Source organism: Ursus maritimus, unplaced genomic scaffold (genome assembly GCF_017311325.1).
Source record: "Ursus maritimus isolate PB19 unplaced genomic scaffold, ASM1731132v1 scaffold_9, whole genome shotgun sequence".
In the NCBI taxonomy this organism is placed as follows: domain Eukaryota; kingdom Metazoa; phylum Chordata; class Mammalia; order Carnivora; family Ursidae; genus Ursus; species Ursus maritimus.
The window spans coordinates 80,569,728-80,586,449 of record NW_024427107.1 but is presented as its reverse complement, the minus strand read 5'-3'; the positions used below and the strand labels follow the sequence as shown (position 1 = coordinate 80,586,449).

At 51.0% G+C, this 16,722-nt stretch overlaps 1 protein-coding gene across 2 annotated transcripts in view; it reads left to right on the top strand.

Moving 5' to 3' along the window:
* The first annotated feature begins 7,430 nt into the window (after positions 1–7,430).
* Positions 7,431–16,722, top strand: part of ARHGAP39 (Rho GTPase activating protein 39) — a 54,738-nt gene continuing 45,446 nt past the window's right edge. For both annotated transcript variants that reach the window (XM_040625879.1, XM_040625878.1), the window contains exon 1: positions 7,431–7,742. In XM_040625879.1, the coding sequence (XP_040481813.1) occupies positions 7,663–7,742 (80 nt within the window). In that variant the 5' untranslated portion in view covers positions 7,431–7,662. The remainder of the gene's footprint in view (positions 7,743–16,722) is intronic.

The following is a 16,722-nucleotide window of genomic DNA, read 5'->3' as shown; positions in this document are numbered from 1 at the left end:
TTGGTCATTGAGAATTCTGTCAGCCCTTTGACAGACCCCATCATGGTTTTTGTTTTAGCTCTTTGTTACTTACTGCCTCAGTGGAATCCCACAGACTCAACTTGTCCTTTTCCTACCCCAGTGATTTCAGCCATTCTGCAAGGATTCCTGGGTCCTTTTACTGGAGAATGCCGTTAGAGCCAAGAGCTGGGCACCAGGTATGATCCTTGCTGTGGGCTCTTGTTGATTCTAGGTCTCTCAGCTGACAGAGCCAGGAAATCTGTGTGTGTGCCCACTGACCTGTGTCTGTGCACACACACACACACACACACACACACACTCCCCTCTCCAGGCATAGCCGTCTGTGTGCACATTGACCTGTGTCTGTGCGCACACACACACACACGCACACACACTCCCCTCTCCAGGCATAGCCCTCTGTGTGCACACTGACCTGTGTCTGTGCACGCACACACACACACACACACACACACACACACACTCCCCTCTCCAGGCATAGCCGTCTGTGTGCCCACTGACCTGTGTCTGTGCACACACACACACACACACACCCCTCTCCAGGCATAGCCATCTGTGTGCACACTGACCTGTGTCTGTGCACACACACACACACACACCCCTCTCCAGGCATAGCTGTCTGTGTGCACACTGACCTGTGTCTGTGCACACACACACACACACACCCCTCTCCAGGCATAGCCGTCTGTGTGCACACTGACCTGTGTCTGTGCACACACACACACACACACTCCCCTCTCCAGGCATAGCCCTCTGTGTGCACACTGACCTGTGTCTGTGCACACACACACACGCACCCCTCTCCAGGCATAGCCGTCTGTGTGCACACTGACCTGTGTCTGTGCACACACACACACACACACACCCCTCTCCAGGCATAGCTGTCTGTGTGCACACTGACCTGTGTCTGTGCACACACATACACGCACCCCTCTCCAGGCATAGCTGTCTGTGTGCACACTGACCTGTGTCTGTGCACACACACACACACACACACCCCTCTCCAGGCATAGCCGTCTGTGTGCCCACTGACCTGTGTCTGTGCACACACACACACACACACACGCACTCCTCTCCAGGCATAGCTGTGTGTGCACACTGACCTGTGTGCACTCACACAGACACACACACACAACACAGATGTCTCCTAGTGTAGCTATATGTATGTGTTTTACACTGAACATGAGTTCTGACACTTGTCTCCCTTAATTCATCACCACATGGGTCATCCCAGCATCTTCCCCATGCTTTTGCTGAATTGTTCAGTTCCCATGTACACATATAGTGGTATCAGAATTGGAGACCTGTGCTCCTGGGAAGTGACTTTATCAACTAGAGATAGTGCCTATATGCAGTTCCTTTTCCATAAGTCTTATATCCTAGTTTATTTCTAAAGTTACTCAGGTCAGGGGCGCCTGGGTAGTGCAGTCCTTAGGCGGCTGCCTTCGGCTCAGGGCGTGATCCCGGCGTTCCGGGATCGAGCCCCGCATCGGGCTCCTCCGCTGGGAGCCTGCTTCTTCCTCTCCCACTCCCCTTGCTTGTGTTCCCTCTCTCGCTGGCTGTCTCTCTGTCACATAAATAAATAAAATCTTTAAAAAAAAAAAAAAGTTACTCAGGTCAGGGGCGCCTGGGTGGCTCAGTCAGTTAAGCATCCAACTCTTGGTTTCAGCTCAGGTCATGCTCTCAGGGTTGTGGGATCAGGCTCCATGACAGGCTCCACACTCAGTGGGGAGTCTGCTTGAAGGTTCTCTCCTCTGCCCCTCCCCCCACTTGTGTGTCCTCGTGCCTGCTCTTTATCTCTCTCAAATAAATCTTTAAAAAAATAATAAAGTTACTCAGGTCAGCATCTTTCCCTCCACCCCCTCCTTTGCAATACAGGTAGATTGTTTTGTCCTATGCTGCATTGCATCTTGAGAACCCTTGACCTCCTAAATTATTTTCTTTTAAACTTGCATACATTGAAGTTCACTCTTTTTGCTGTAAATTTCCATGGTATGCATGGACAAATGCATGGTATCAGGTATCCATAACGGCAATATCAGACTGAATGGTTTCACCACCCTAAAAAAATACCCTGTGGCCACCCGTTCAACCTTCCTCCCTCCCTGAATCACTGGTAGCCACAGTCTTTGTACCATTATTATAGTTTGGTGTTTTCGGGACTATTATATATTTGGAATCCTGCATTGCATAGCCTAGAACAAACATTATTTAAGTCCTTAGTTATACAGTATGCCAAAATAAATTCCAGGTGATTAAGCAGTGTGTTTATTCAGTAAATGTTTGATTACTCTGTGTCAAGGATGCAGTGGTTAACAAAACAAATATCTCTGCCCTCATGTTGCTTACCCTCTGGTGAGAGAGGGAAATTAAATATCAAAGTTATAATGCTGTATTTGTTTAATTATGCAGTACTAAGCAAAAGTACTTGGACTTCCTCCTGTTCACAAGACGGAGTAACAGTGATCATACTTACCCTCTCACAAGGAACTAATAAAAAGCTGGACAATATTTATGAAACCCTGCTTTTCTCAATTTTGGGTATGCAATGACAAAGTACAGTGATTCCTGATAGATGAGAGTCAAACAGGGTGAGTCCAATGATTTCCCAGCTCCCTGCATTAGGGGAGTTTTCAGGTTGTGTTGCAGGGATGCAGGGTCTGGCAAAGCCCCTAAGTTTAGGAGATGGAGCTTAGAGTCTGGGGTGGCCACGGCAATGGGGTTTGCAGGGGAGAACAGCAGAATAGAATGCTGCAAGCAGGGGTTTGTGGGACAGTACCATTAATTTCCTACAGAGTGCCAGTCAGCATGTGGGTGTGAAGAACCTATCAGAGACAGGGAGAATATCACAGAAGAATTAGAGGGATGGTGCTCAGAACACTTTGAAAGATGCCGTGTCATGAGGCTGACTGAACCTTCATAATTCACAGGATACTGGGTAGACTACTTAGTGGAGAGTAATTAGCTGTAGAATAAATACTGCTCTGGTGCCCCTAACCAATGCTAGAAGGAAGAACCGAAGCCTTCACACAGTTTCCAAGTAACTGTACCCCAAAACAAAGCTCCAGAATATTTATAGAAATTCAAAGGTTATTGTAACTATATTCCATGTGTTCAAAAAGCTAAAGGGAACACTGGACACATTGAGTAGAGACATGGTAAAGGCAGTGAACTGCAGAAAGATCCAAATTAAACTTACAAAGTTGAAGCTAAAATGTCTGAGGGTGTCGACACCTGGGGGGCTCAGTTGTTAAGCGCCTGCCTTCGGCTCAGGTCATGATCCCAGGGTCCTGGGATCAAGTCCCGCATCTGGCTTCTTGCTCACCAGGGAGCCTGCTTCTCCCTCTGCCTGCCACTCCCCCTGCTTGTGCTCTCTCTCTCTCTCTCCCTGACAAATAAATAAAATCTTTTAAAAAAATAAAAAGAAACTAAAATGTCTGAATGCAGAACATACTGGATGGGATTAATAGCAGATTAGACACTGCCAAAGAAAAGCTCAGTGAACTTGAAGACAAAGCAGTAAGAACTAACCAAACTAAAACAAGGAGAAGAAAAGTACTCTTAACTAATAGAGGAGCAGGACTGAGCTGTGGGACACTTGGCAGAGACTAATACTTGTGTAATAGTAGTTCCTAGTGGGAAGGAAAAGGGTGCAGAAAAACTATCTGAATAAATAATGGCTGAAATGCTTCCCAGTTTGGTGAAAACTATAAACCTAAACAATCTTAACAAACCCTAAACACAAGAAACACAAATACAGTTACACAAGGTACATCATAATCAAATTGCTCAAAACCAGTGATGAAGAGAAAAGTCCTAAAAGCAGCCAGGAAACAAGACCTATTATATACAGAGGAGCAACAATGCAGATGATAGCAGATTTCTCTTTGTTAAGTATGGGTGAGGAGACCAGGAGCAGCCATCCTGGAACTCTGTGCCAGTGTAAATACATTGTTAAGGTGAAATGAAGCTATTTCAGATGTGCAAAACCTGAAAGAATTCATCACCAGCAGACCTTCACTGCAAGCAGTGTTACAGGAACTGCAGTAAAGGCTTTAGATGCAGAGAAACGAACCCATGTGGAAATCTAGATCTACCCAAAAGAATGAAGAAATGGCAGCCATGTGGCTAAATATAGATACATATATACTGTCTTATTATCTTTTTAAAAGATATTTAAATAAAAGTAGTAAGAGTGGGATGGTGGTTATAACACATATAGAGTAAAATGGATGACAAGAATGGCACGAGGTCCAGGACAGGAGACATGGCAAACTCGTGTACTTGAAGTGGTGTGATTTCCCTTGGAGGTAGATTATGATAAATTAAATATGGACACTATAAACCCAAAAGCATCTACCATAGTAGCAAAACAACAAATTACATACACCTGATAAATTAACAGTCAAGATAAAATTGAATTACATAAAATATTTAATCCAAAAGAAGGCAAAAAAGAGGAAAGGGGGAACAAAGAACAGATGAGACAAACTTTAAAAAGTAGCAAAATGGTAGATTTCAACCTAACCATGTTAACAATCCCAAATCTAGGGGTGCATGGGTGTCTCAGTTGTTAAGCGTCTGCCTTCGGCTCAGGGTGTGATCCCGGTGTTATGGGATCGAGCCCCACATCAGGCTCTTCCGCTGGGAGCCTGTTTCTTCCTCTCCCACTCCCCCTGCTTGTGTTCCCTCTCTAGCTGGCTGTCTCTATCTCTGTCAAATAAATAAATAAAATCTTAAAAAAAAAAAAAAGACCTGGTTAACTCTGTATCTACCAAACAAATTAAAATTGTAATTAAAAACCTTCCCACAAAGAAAACTACGTGTCCAGATGGCCCTCAAGTAGTATTCTGCCAAACATTTGAGGAACAGATAGCAGCAAGTCTACACAAACTCCCAGAAAATTGAGAGGATTCATTTTGTTATGCTAGTATTATCCTGGTAGCAAAACCAGACAAAGATGGCACAAGAAGAAATTCATAAGGAAATGCAAAGGAGCTAGAATAATTAAAGCAATTTCAGAAATGAAGAGCAAAGTTGGAAGGACATACACTGTCTAATTTCAGACCCAGGGCATTTGGAGTCAGAGACATGCTATGTGTCCCAGACTGGAGAAGGCTTTCTGGAGGGAGTGATGCAAGTGTCAACTCAGGAGCAAGGAGGACCAGTCAGATGGCCAGAAGTCATCTTTGCCAGCCGCGTGCCTTCTGCTCTGGACCAGCCTTGAAGGGTGGGACAAGGACTGAAGGGTACACAGGTGGGGGTGGTTGATTTGACTTGCTTTCAGGTTACAGTAGATAGTTTTTAGTTTTTCAAAATGTTACTAACACTGCTCGGTATTTTTCTTAAATGTTGAAGCCATATAAGAAGGTTTTCACTCAGAGAGACAAGAACTTAGAAATACTTGAGTTTCTTTCTTTCTTTTTTTTTTTTTTTAATGGCATTCCCAGTAGTTTTAAGTATTTAAATAGAAGTTGTATGGATATTCAAGTGGCAGAAAGAAGGCTGGGAGCATCTCCCCCAGGCGGGTGATCTCCAGCTCATGAGCCAATCATGGTCAGGTTGACGTGGTGTCACTATCTCTCTGGGCCTTGGAGAAAGTGTGTGATTGTCCTGCAGTCTCCCCCCTTGGGCCCCTGGCCAGCCGTGCCCCACCTGGTGCTTTGAATCTGTTTTATTTCCGCTTGACTAACATAGTTGGGATCTGTGGATCAGCCTCTGCTGGGGAGGGTCCTGTCCTATTAGCTGGGATGGGGACAATGTCCCCAGTGACTCTCTTGCTCTTCATTTCTGCAGGCTTCTCCTTGAAGTGACACATGGACAGAAAAGTGTGAGAGGGGCGCCTGGGTGGCTCAGTCGGTAAAGCGTCTGCCTTCGGTTCAGGTCATGATCCCAGGGTCCTGGGATCTAGTCCCGTGTCGGGCTCCCTGCTCAGCGGGGAGTCTGCTTCTCCCTCTGCCGCTCCCCCTGCTTGTGCTCTCTCTCTGACAAATAAATAAAACTTAAAAAAAAAAAAACCCACAAAACTGTGAGAGCCTGGGCGTGAAGCTCCTGAGCCCATAAACCACCACCAGCATAAGTGGCGCCAAGCTGGACCCGAACGGCAGTGTCCCTTAGGCCCCTCCCCTAGGTACCTGGCCAGGGGCTTCTGATTTCTGACAGCAGAGGCTGACTCTGCCGGATTGCGGACTTTCTGTGTGTCCCATGGCGTTTGGCCGCTGACTGTCACCCTCCAGTGAGAGACCCCTGCGTGAGCTTGGAGGGTCCGTTCTGCTGGGATGAACATTGGACAGTTTCCCGTGGGGGCTGCTGGGAGCACTGTGTGCAGGTCTCTGCCAGTCTGAATCGCTGTCCGGGGAAGCCCTCTGTGGGGGCTGACTGTGGTCCTCCGCGGGCTAACCCGTCTCCGAAGCCCTGATGAGCCTCCACGCCCTTGCCAGCACGTGGTGGGTTTTCTTTCCCATTTTAGCCCTTTCGGTCTGTGTCAATAAAATATGATTAGCCATCGTGCTCCAAATTTCCCCGATGACTAAAGAGGTTGAGCATGTTTCCATGTGTTTATTAGCCACCTAGATACTGTGTTTTTGTAAAGTGTGTGTGCAAGTCTCTTCTCCATTTTTCTACTGGATTCTCTGCCTTTTTCCAGGAATTTCGTATGTGTCCTGGGCATAGTCCCGTGTCACCTTTGTCAGCATGTGTACGGTCTTGTGCTTGTTCTCTAACAGGTATTTCCCATCCTGGACTTGCCTTTTTACTCAGGGGCTCTTAATTTTATTATGATCAGCTTATTAATTTTTCTTTGTGGTCAGTGTTTTTTTTATGTCTGATTAAGACACCTGAACCCCTGTAAAACTGCAAACATTTTCTTATGCATTTTTCCTAAGAGCCCAATTGTTTTACTCTTCAGACACTCGTCTAGGTCTTCATCTGGAGCAAAGTTCTGTGGGCTGGCCGAGGCAGGGGTCCGGGGCCATTTTTTCCCATGAGTACTTCTAGTCAGCACGACACCATGTTTGAAAAGTCCACTCTCGGGGCGCCTGGGGGGCTCAGTCGTTAGGCGTCTGCCTTCGGCTCAGGGTGTGATCCCGGAGTCCTGGGATCGAGTCCCGCATCGGGCTCCTCTGCTGGGAGCCTGCTTCTTCCTCTCCCGCTCCCCCTGCTGTGTTCCCTCTCTCGCTGGCTGTCTCTATCTCTGTCGAATAAATAAATCTTCAAAAAAAAAAAAGTCCACTTTTTGTCCAAGATCAGGTGAGCCTATGCATGTGTCGGTTATCTGTGAACGTGTCCGTGTCTGGGCCCCACCGTGTGCTTTTGCCGTTGCCGCAGCAGCGCCTGGTTAGAGAGCTGAGGACACGGTGTGTGAGAGGTGGCGGGCCGCTTGCCCAGGGCTAGCTGGTGAGAGGCGTGCATGCTGTCCATGGGCCAGGGCTCAGGGGCCGGGCACAGGGAGCACAGAAACTGCGCTCGAGCCTGGACGTTCCTTGTTCTCACCAGTGCATGGGGCCGTACTAAGATGTTTTCCGAATGTATATGCTTAGAGATGTCTGCTCTCTCACAGGGTGGTGTCTTCCTGACTGACACTGGACGGGGAGGCCCAAGGACCCACTGACTTCTGTCCACCTGGGTCCTCAGGAAAAGACTGCAATGTCCCAGACAAGGGATTATGAATGTGAGAGCCATGACGCTGGTGTGCAAGAGCCCCGGATTCCAGGATCAAGCACGAGGTAAGGAGAAGCCAAGGACTGGCTTCCTTCCTTTCCGAGAAGGAATGGCAGCTTCTTTGTCGGCTGTGGGGTGGGGGGGAGTCGCTGTCCCACATGCACCCAGCAGGACTAGCGGCTTTCAGATGTGATCTGTGCTTGCTTATGAATTTGACGTCCTCCCGTGCAAGCCCCATCCCCAGGTGTGGCCCCTGCTTCCTGCCACAGACACACCACAGAGGGAGAGGCTTCTCATGCAGGTGGACTCGGGTGCCCTGCGGGCCCATGGCTGGACCCAACTCCACATGTTGCCTCTTGGCATCAGTCCACAGCAAGGCAGGTTGCCATAGTTCATCATTTTTATTTTTCGTATTTTTAGCTTTATTTGGAAATAATCCCATATTTACAGAAAACTGGCAAGAGCAGAAACGGCGCCCTGAACACTTGCGTCCTCTTGCCCTGACTCACCCTCGTGGCCTCTGTGTGTACCCTCCTTCCCTTCACACAGGGCTGTTTCTCCGAGTCTCCTGGGGCTTGCCCAGGAGAGACGTCTCTGTGAGTAAATCTGGGCGGGGGCAAGTCTCCCGTCTCCTCTGCCTCAGGGTCCCGCTTTGGCCGCTGGTTCCTGTGAGCCTTCGTGGCGTCTGCCAGCCATCCTGCACGTGTCCACCACTGCTGCACGGCTCCTCGCCACAGCCACCCTTTCTCTGCCTTTTGCAGCACTGATACTCTTTAAGGCAGTGGTGGCCCTTTTTTATTTTTATTTATTATTATTTATTATTTTTTAAAGATTTTATTTATTTGACACAGAGAGTGTGTGAGCACAAGCAGGGGGAGCAGCAGAGGCAGGGGGAGAAGCAGGCTCCCCGCCGAGCAGGGAGCCCGACACGGGACTCGATCCCAAGGCCTTGGAGATCGTGACCTGAGCTGAAGGCAGATACTCCACCCACTGAGCCACCCAGGCGCCCTAATAGTGGCCATTTTTAAATGGAGAACTTGGTTTGGATTTGACGATTTCTTAGCAGAATGCTGCACAGTGGTGTCTTAGCTTCTCAGCGTCACCCCTCTGCAGGAGCGCGTCCACCTACCGGCTCCTCACGGGCTTGGGCGTTACGCTTGTTTTATACAATCTGGCCTTTCCTGGGATGCGTGTGAAGCACCGACTTCCCAGTGACAACACCCTTTGCAGGCCTGCCAGCCGGCACACAGCGCTCTGCGGGAACGAGAGCCCTCTTCCCCCTGCTCGTACTTGCGTTCGTTCCTTCTCAGTGCGCACCATAAATTCCTTTCTGCTTTACATGGTTTGTAGTTAATTCCTGCACTTCACTGCTTGGGTGCTCGTGTCGTCCCAGGTGGGGCCGGCCAGCTTCCTTCCCCTGTGTACCCATGACTCTCGGCCGCTCCTTCCTTCTGGCTCCAGGCATTTCCTGGGCTGCGGCGCCCCTTGGAGCCAGCTGTTTCTCTGAGCAGCCCTGGTTCCCCACCCCCCGGGGAAGACAGGCGTTGGAGGGCCTGTCGGGGGCTCGGCATGCTCTCGACTCTGGCATTGTGTGTAAGCACACTAGAAAGTGGGTGCACGAGTATGCACGTGACCCATTACACATGCTGAGTTCACACCACTGTCTCCAACTCCAGCCCGCTCCCGGAGGGCCTGCGCTTCCTTCTGCTCCACAGCCGTACCCTCTTTGATCAGGGAGACCCTGCTCCCAAGAGCATCTGCACATTTACTCATTTGCTCATCTGATAACATGTCCAAATATTGTTTCAGAGTTGCGTCAACCTTTCCACTTCAAAAATGCGTATATAATGCTTTAAAAAAGTTCAGGATTTCTTTGGACCCCACCCCGTCGTGTGAACGCTGCTCAGGAACGGGAGTCCAGAGTCTAGTCCCGCCCTCACTTGGCGTGGCTCCTTCTCCACTTTGTCGGGTTACGCTGCTCGTTGAAATACAGTAGGTCATCTGTTTCATTCATTCTCCCTTTCCTTACTGACTTCACTTGTTTTTTAAACATGTAGACCATTAACATGCTTCCAAAAGACAAAACATGAGGTACATTCAGATCTCTGTGTCCCACACCCTCTTGCAGGTAGCTTTTCTGGCTTCTCTCCTGTGTGTGTTTGTGAGGGTCCCCTCAGCTCGTACAGACCACCCTCCTCGGCAGCATGGACACCACGGTACTCAGCCAGTCTCGTGGTGGACGTGGTGGTAGTTTCCAGTATCATGCAGTTACGAGGGGGGCTGCAGCAGAAAGCCTGTGCTTTGTGATTTTGTGTTGTCGGACGTATGTCTTCAGGTCAGTCCAGGCGAGGGACCACAGGGTTGTAGGTGTCAGCCACCACACGCCCTCCATGGAGCTCTGTGTGCTGCGCCCAGCTGCCCACGGCCTCCCTTGGACGGCGCTTGGGGCACGGGCCACGGGTCTCAGTGCAGCTTGGGTTTTATGTTTGATGCCAGGATTCGTGGGACATCTTTTTCCCATTTTTCTGTAGTACTTTTATGGGGGCTTTTTGCTCAAATTTGTATCTGAAGGATATGAGCTCCTTATCTTTAATTTATATTGCAAATATTTAATATTTTCACCAAATGTGTCCCAAAAAACAAAATCTTTTTTACTTTACACTTTATCAATCTTTTGGTGCATCTGGATTTTTAGTTGCCATTGGAAACTCGTTGCATGCCTTGTGGCTGCGGGGAAAGACAGAGTTTTCTCACGGTGCCAGTACACTTTGGCTCTTGTGCGTAGAGGAGCTCATTCTTCTGTAGGGTGAGTGTAGATCTGCCTTCTTCGTGCTCCAGATGCCATGCAGTTGTCTAGCACCTTTACCCTAGCCTGCAGTGTCTGTCCTGGGCTTCTTAAGTCACTGCGTCTGCTTCTGCCCTTCTGTTGACCCTGCTGACCTCAGCACACGTTCTGCATGTCCTGGCCTGGCCACGTTCTGACTTAACTGAGGCTGCACGGCTCTGTTGCTTTCTGGCCCGCTCTCCTCACAGCTGACTTCCTGCGGTTCGCGTACCTCCTGGGGCACAGTCAGCACCTGGCAGAACACACGGCAGCCAGCTCTGCCGCCCGTGCCACCGGGGCCCGGGTTGCCTTCTTACGCACAGGGCCCTGAAGGCCATGACAGCTGCCACACTGCTCTCTGGCGGGGGAGATGCCAGGTCCTCTATGCCTCCCGGCGCCACGAGCCCCAGCACCACGAGCCTGCTCCCCCAGAGTGTTCGTGTTGGCTGGTGGCTGGTCTGCGGCTTCAGCATCTGTACCTGACACCCAGGGAGACTCGGGGTCTGTGTGTTTTTATCTCCTCACTTTTCTTCCTCTGGGAATAATCTCTCATCCCTTTCTTCTGTGAATAATTTGTCTTTTTTTTTTTTGGATTTTATTTGTTTGAGAGGGAGAGAGCATGAGCAGGGGCAACGGCAGAGGCAGAGGGAGAAGCAAACTCCTTGCCGAGCAGGGAGCCCAATGTGGGTCTCGATCCCAGGACCCTGAGATCATGACCTGAGCCGAAGGCAGACACTTAACCAACTGAGTCACCCAGGCGCCCCCGAATCATAGGTCCCAACCTTTCTGATTTGTAGACTTCCCTTTGCATTCTGAGTTGCCGTCATGTTTGGGTTACACATGTGGAAGATTTTCTCTCAGTTCGTGCTCACATTTTTTCATATAGTTTTTTTTTGTTTGTTTGTTTTTTTGAGGGAGAGAGCACGCGCACAAGCAGGGGGAGCGGCAGAGGGAGAAGCGGGCTCCCCGCAGAGCAGGGAGCCTGACGTGGGGCTGGATCCCAGGACCCTGGGATCATGACCTCAGCCAAAGGCAGACGCTTAACTGACTGAGCCACCCAGGTGCCCCCTATTTGGTTGGTTTTTGATGAGCAGACATTTTAAACTCCAGCATAGTCTGTCTCACTGCTTTTCTCTGTGTGCAGCTCCTGGCGGAGGCCCGTCGTTCACCTGTGAAGATCGAGTGCTCTGCCAGATGTGTTCCCAGGGCCGTGTTCTTGCAGCTGTCTTGCTTCTGTGTCCCTTGTCCCCGTTTTCTCCCACCCCTTCCCAAGGTCCTAACGTTCCCAAAGTCCTCGGTGCTCAGAGTGCCGGTCCTGCCAGGTGCGGGAAGTGGTGTCGTGGTTGAGTCTCATCCGTCCAGTCTCTTCTCTGTTCCCTTTGGGGATCCGATCGTCACCAAGGAGTGAGAGGTGTCGGGCTCTGCTGTTGCTCTGAGGGAAGGACTGCGGCTGCCATGGTCATGGCTACTGAGCACCCCAGGCTTACGCACCAGTCTCCCCACGGTGTTGTGTCCACCTGGAGCCTCACCTTCTGGTGGCTCCGGCACGGTGTGAGAGGAGCTGCCAGTGCCGATGCCCCTGAGCAGGCTCAGAACGCACAGGAGCAGGTGTCCTGGCGCTCTGGGTTTTGACGAGACGGTTTACCGGGGGATCCCTTGGACCACGGCCTAGAGGGAAAGGCCGTGTGAGGGACGCAGGTGGCCAAGCAGACTCAGGCTGAACCTGCAGGTCCGGAAGTATGATTGGACGTCATGGCGGGTCCAGTGGTGTCTGCCCAGCCCCTAGGGCACTGCCAGCAGAGCAGACGAGCCCCGTGCGTTGTGGAGCCTGCGCTATTCCCTCTCTTGTGCCTGGGTAGGTGTGAGGTTCGTGTTTCCTGAAACATAGAAGTGCTCGCTGTGTGCAGAGCAGCTCCTGGATGTGGGCAGGGCGGCGTGCTTGCTGCCTTCCCCTTCCCAGGTGGTGCTCATGGCTCCTGAGTTCCACACACGCACCTCGTTCCCTCTGTGAGGGGTGACCGAGCCCCGGCCCCAGTTCAGGAGCTGGGGCACAACACGGAGCGGAGCCCCTGGTCAAGGAGAGCAAAGGGGTTTTCCCTTCAGGCAGGGTTTATGGGCCGGGGGCGGCTCAGCACCCTCTGGCCCTCCTGCCAGCAGAGTGCAGATGCTCATGGGGCAGTGAGAGGACAGGAGGGCACAGCAGGCTCAGCCACTTCCTTCTGGGGGACTCTGTGGCTTCCCCAGCCCGTCCCATGGCTTTGCTCTTAGACTGCTGCCTACGTGGATGAACTCATTAGCAGTGAGAATGGGTTTGGTGCCTGCTGGGCTCTGGGAGTTGGAGTCTTCCTGACCACACCGGCTAGCTGTAGGAAGCAGAATGACAAGACAGCAGCGGCACAAAAGGATATTGTTCAGGGAACGCAGCGGCCAGTCAGATGATGGGGTGATGGGAGTTTAGGACAGAGTGTTAACGCGAAGTCTGAGGACAGGTGAGGTCTCTGCTAGATGCCAACAATCCGGAAGGGTGGACATTGCGTGAGGTCCCTGCAACTGCAGGCTTCACGGCAAGAAGGCAGCACAGAGCAGGGGCAGCGGGTCACTGAGGCGGGCAGGTGTGCGCTGTGGTGGGGGCTGATGCCGAGGAGGGCCAGGGGCCTGGAGGGGGGCCCCAGGGACCCAGGCATGCAAGGTGCCAGTGGGGACAACCAGGGGCTGAGCAGTTGTGCAGCCCTGGTACCTGCTCAGGCCATGGCCAACTCACGTTGGAGCCTGAGGTCGTTCCTGCCTCTGTGCTTGTCCAGGTGGCACCAACTCTAGAGGATGTGCTCTGTCCTTGACACCAGCCACCCTGCAGGAAGTCCCAGCTCCTCACACACCCCTGCTGTCTCCCCTCTGCCTTCCCTGGGGAGCACCCCACTTTGCAGCCCCTACGCTGACCTGCTGGGCTCCCCGGAAGCGGCAATCCTTTTTCTAAATGAGATATAATTCACATAAAATTTACCCTTAAACAGTGTACAGTCAGTGTTCTTAGTACATTCACAAGGTTGTACAACTATCAGCTCTGTCTGCATCTGGAACATTATTCCCCCCCTCCATAAAGGAACCCATTTCAGCAGCAGCTGCCCCCACCCCCTGCCCCAGCCTGGCAACCACTAATCTACCATCTCTCTCTGGATTTTTCTGTTCTGGACACTTGACATAAATAGAATCACACAACAGGTGGTCTTTTATGACTGGCTTCTTTTCCTCAGGTAATGTTTTTAAGGTTCATCCGCGTGTAGCACGTTTCGGGGCTTTTTCCACATACTGCATGTTTATCCATTTATCGGGTGACGGACATTTGGGCTCTTTCCACTCTTTGTTGTGACTCAGACTGCTGTGAACATTGTGCACAGGTCTCTGTGTGGACATGTCTCTGTTTCTCTTGGGTCAGAGAAATGCTGGGAACTTCTGAAGAGCTGCCAGACTCTTTCCTAGAGTGCATTCCCACCAGCAGAATATAAAGGTTGCAGTTTCTCCATATCCTCTCCGATGCTTGTTATGGTTTTAAAAACTAGCATAGCCATCCTAGTTGGTGTGAAGTGGAGTCTCATCACGGTTTGATTTGCATTTCCCTGATGACTAATAATGTTAAGCACCTTTTTGTGTGTGTTGGCTCTTTGTTCTCTTCTTTGGAGAAATGCCTATTCAGATTTTTTGCCCATTTTTTAATTGGTTATTTGTCTTGTAAGAGTTCTTTATATATTATAGGTACAAGTCCCTGCTCAGATCCATGATTTGCAAATGTATTCTCCCATTCTGTGTTGTCTTTTCACTTTCTTGATGGTATTATTTGTAGCACAAAAGTTTATAATTTTTTTTTAAGATTTTAGTTATTTATTTGAGAGAAAGAGAGCACAGAGGTAGAGGGGGAAGGAGAGGCAGACTCCCCGCTGAGCAGGGAGCCCAGTGAGAGATTCAATCCCGGGATCGATCCCAGGATCATGACCCTGAGCCAAGGCAGACACTCAACTGACTGAGCTACCCAGGAGCACCAAAAGTTTTAAATTTCAATCAAGTCCAATTTATCTGTTTTCCTTTTGTTGCTCATATTTTTAGGGTCAAGTCTAAGAAGCCATGGCCAAATCCAGGGTCATGAAGATGTACCCCTATGTTTTCTTCTCAGTTTTATAGCTTTAGCTCTTACATTTAGGCCTTTGATCCGTATTGAGTTAACTCTCATATATGGCGTGAGGTAGGGGTCCAGCTTCCTTCTTTTGCATATGGACGTGCAGCTGTCCTGGCGTTGTTTGCTGGAAAGAGTGTCTTTTCCCCAGTGAATGGATCTGGCACTCTTGTTCTAAGAGTCTGGAAGGCAGAGAATGTGCCTGGTCACTCTTGTGTCCCTTTCACCTGGTAAATTGCTGGCACATATTTGACAATCATTAAGTTCTTTCAGGAAATATTTATTTGAACATATTGTCTGCAAGTGAACCTCTCCAAGAACTGGGGAGGGCTGGAGGGGTCCTTCACGTTGGCTTTGGTGCAGACAACACCCAGCACACCAAGGGGGCTGCAGGCCAGCCCGCCGCCCTCAGGTATCTGCACCGTTGTCCTAGTCCAGATCTCATGCCCTCTGCCTCTGCCACCAAGCAGCCCCTTTTCACTAATTCACCTCAGATACTGCTGCCAGTCTGTCACCTGCAGCGTCCCTGCCCCTCCTGGCAGCAAAGCCCCACAGGGGCAGTTGGAGCAGTCTCTCATCATGTGCCTGGTGATGGAGCGTCCTTGCACCGTGCAGCCCCTCTGTCCCAGTGCTGTGCATGGACAGCAGTAACCCCAGTGGTGAGGTGCATTTTCTGCAGTCCTCACAAAGTTTCCTCTCCCCAACCTGCCTGGAGAGGGTCTAGGTTGGGGAGGTGACCACAGGCCCAGCCCCAGCTCTGCTGTGTCTCCTCCTTGCCCTGTGCAGGGATCTACGTCCTGTGTGCATTCTCTGCGCCCTGGCTCCCCAAGGGCCTTGGTTCAATGCTGTACCCCAGGGGTGACCAGAACTTTCTTCTGAAAAAGCAGGGATTCTACCCACGCACACACAGGAGTGCGCCAAAAAGGGAACAGATGCTCTTCTTTGTTTAGAAAGAATTATAGCTATTAAATTCGCCTGAAAGTGCTTCTTTAGGGCTTAGAATGTTCAGTTCAGTGCTTTCTCAGCTTCCGTGCCAGAACAGTCCTTCCTTTGGGAGTGTCTGGACTTTGTTCTGGTCAAATCCAACACCGTGAGCCAGGATGGAAAAGCAGCACAGCTGTGTGAGGAGGTGGGATGCAGGGACCACACTCGGCCTTGCAGATGCCCCCACCGTGTGTCAGCTGCCTATGGGGGCAAGGGTGCCACACGTCATCCGCACGCAGAGAGTGCCAGCACTGAGCACATGGCCGACTTCCATTCCCACCTCCAGCAGTGTCTCACCGGCCTGGGGGGTCTGTGCCCTGTCCCCTGTGGGCCGGCTCCTCTCCCGGCTTCTCGGGCCCCCCTTCCCTCTCGTCTTGCTGTGTGTCAGCCCCCAGGAAACGCCCAGCTTGACCTTGGGGCAGACTCCTGCCTGGCCTTCCGGAAGTCTCCATCTTTGTTCCCTATAGATCAGCTTGAGTGAGATCATGTCAGCCCTGCCCAAGCAGCCCTGTCCAGAGCCGTTCTTGTGCCTTCTCTCCTCACTCGAGCAACAACAACAGCTCCTGCCCTGGCCCCCAGGCCTCCGCCTCCAGGCAGCTTCTTGGGGCTCCGCCCCCCCGCCCTTCACTTGCCTCCTTGCCTCGGGCAGAGAGAGCCCTTGGTCAGCCAGCCTGTCTTGGAAGCTTCCACAGGTCCGTTTCATATTCTGTGGCCCATGCACATCAGTGATGGCCTCTGAGTATGGGGTGCCATCCATTGGCATCCTGGTATTTGCCAGGTGGGAGAGAGGAGGTCCCTGTGTAAGGGGCTCTGTGGGTGGAGGTGCAAGTAGCTGGCTGTCCTGTGAGGAGAGCCCAGCCAGATCAGGAAGCTGAGAGGGGGAGCTGTGAGTCTGCTGAGAGTGCACGCCATTCCTGGGACGACTCAAGCTGGCGAGAGCTGCACAGGTAGAATGACCCAATTCACAGGTTTAGAACTTGCTCTGTCCTCAGGGAGGGGAATGGCCAGCTGGCAGCCAACTGGGTGATCCAAGTAGGTGTAAGGAGTGGGGGCAGAGGGGTTCAGCGCTAGG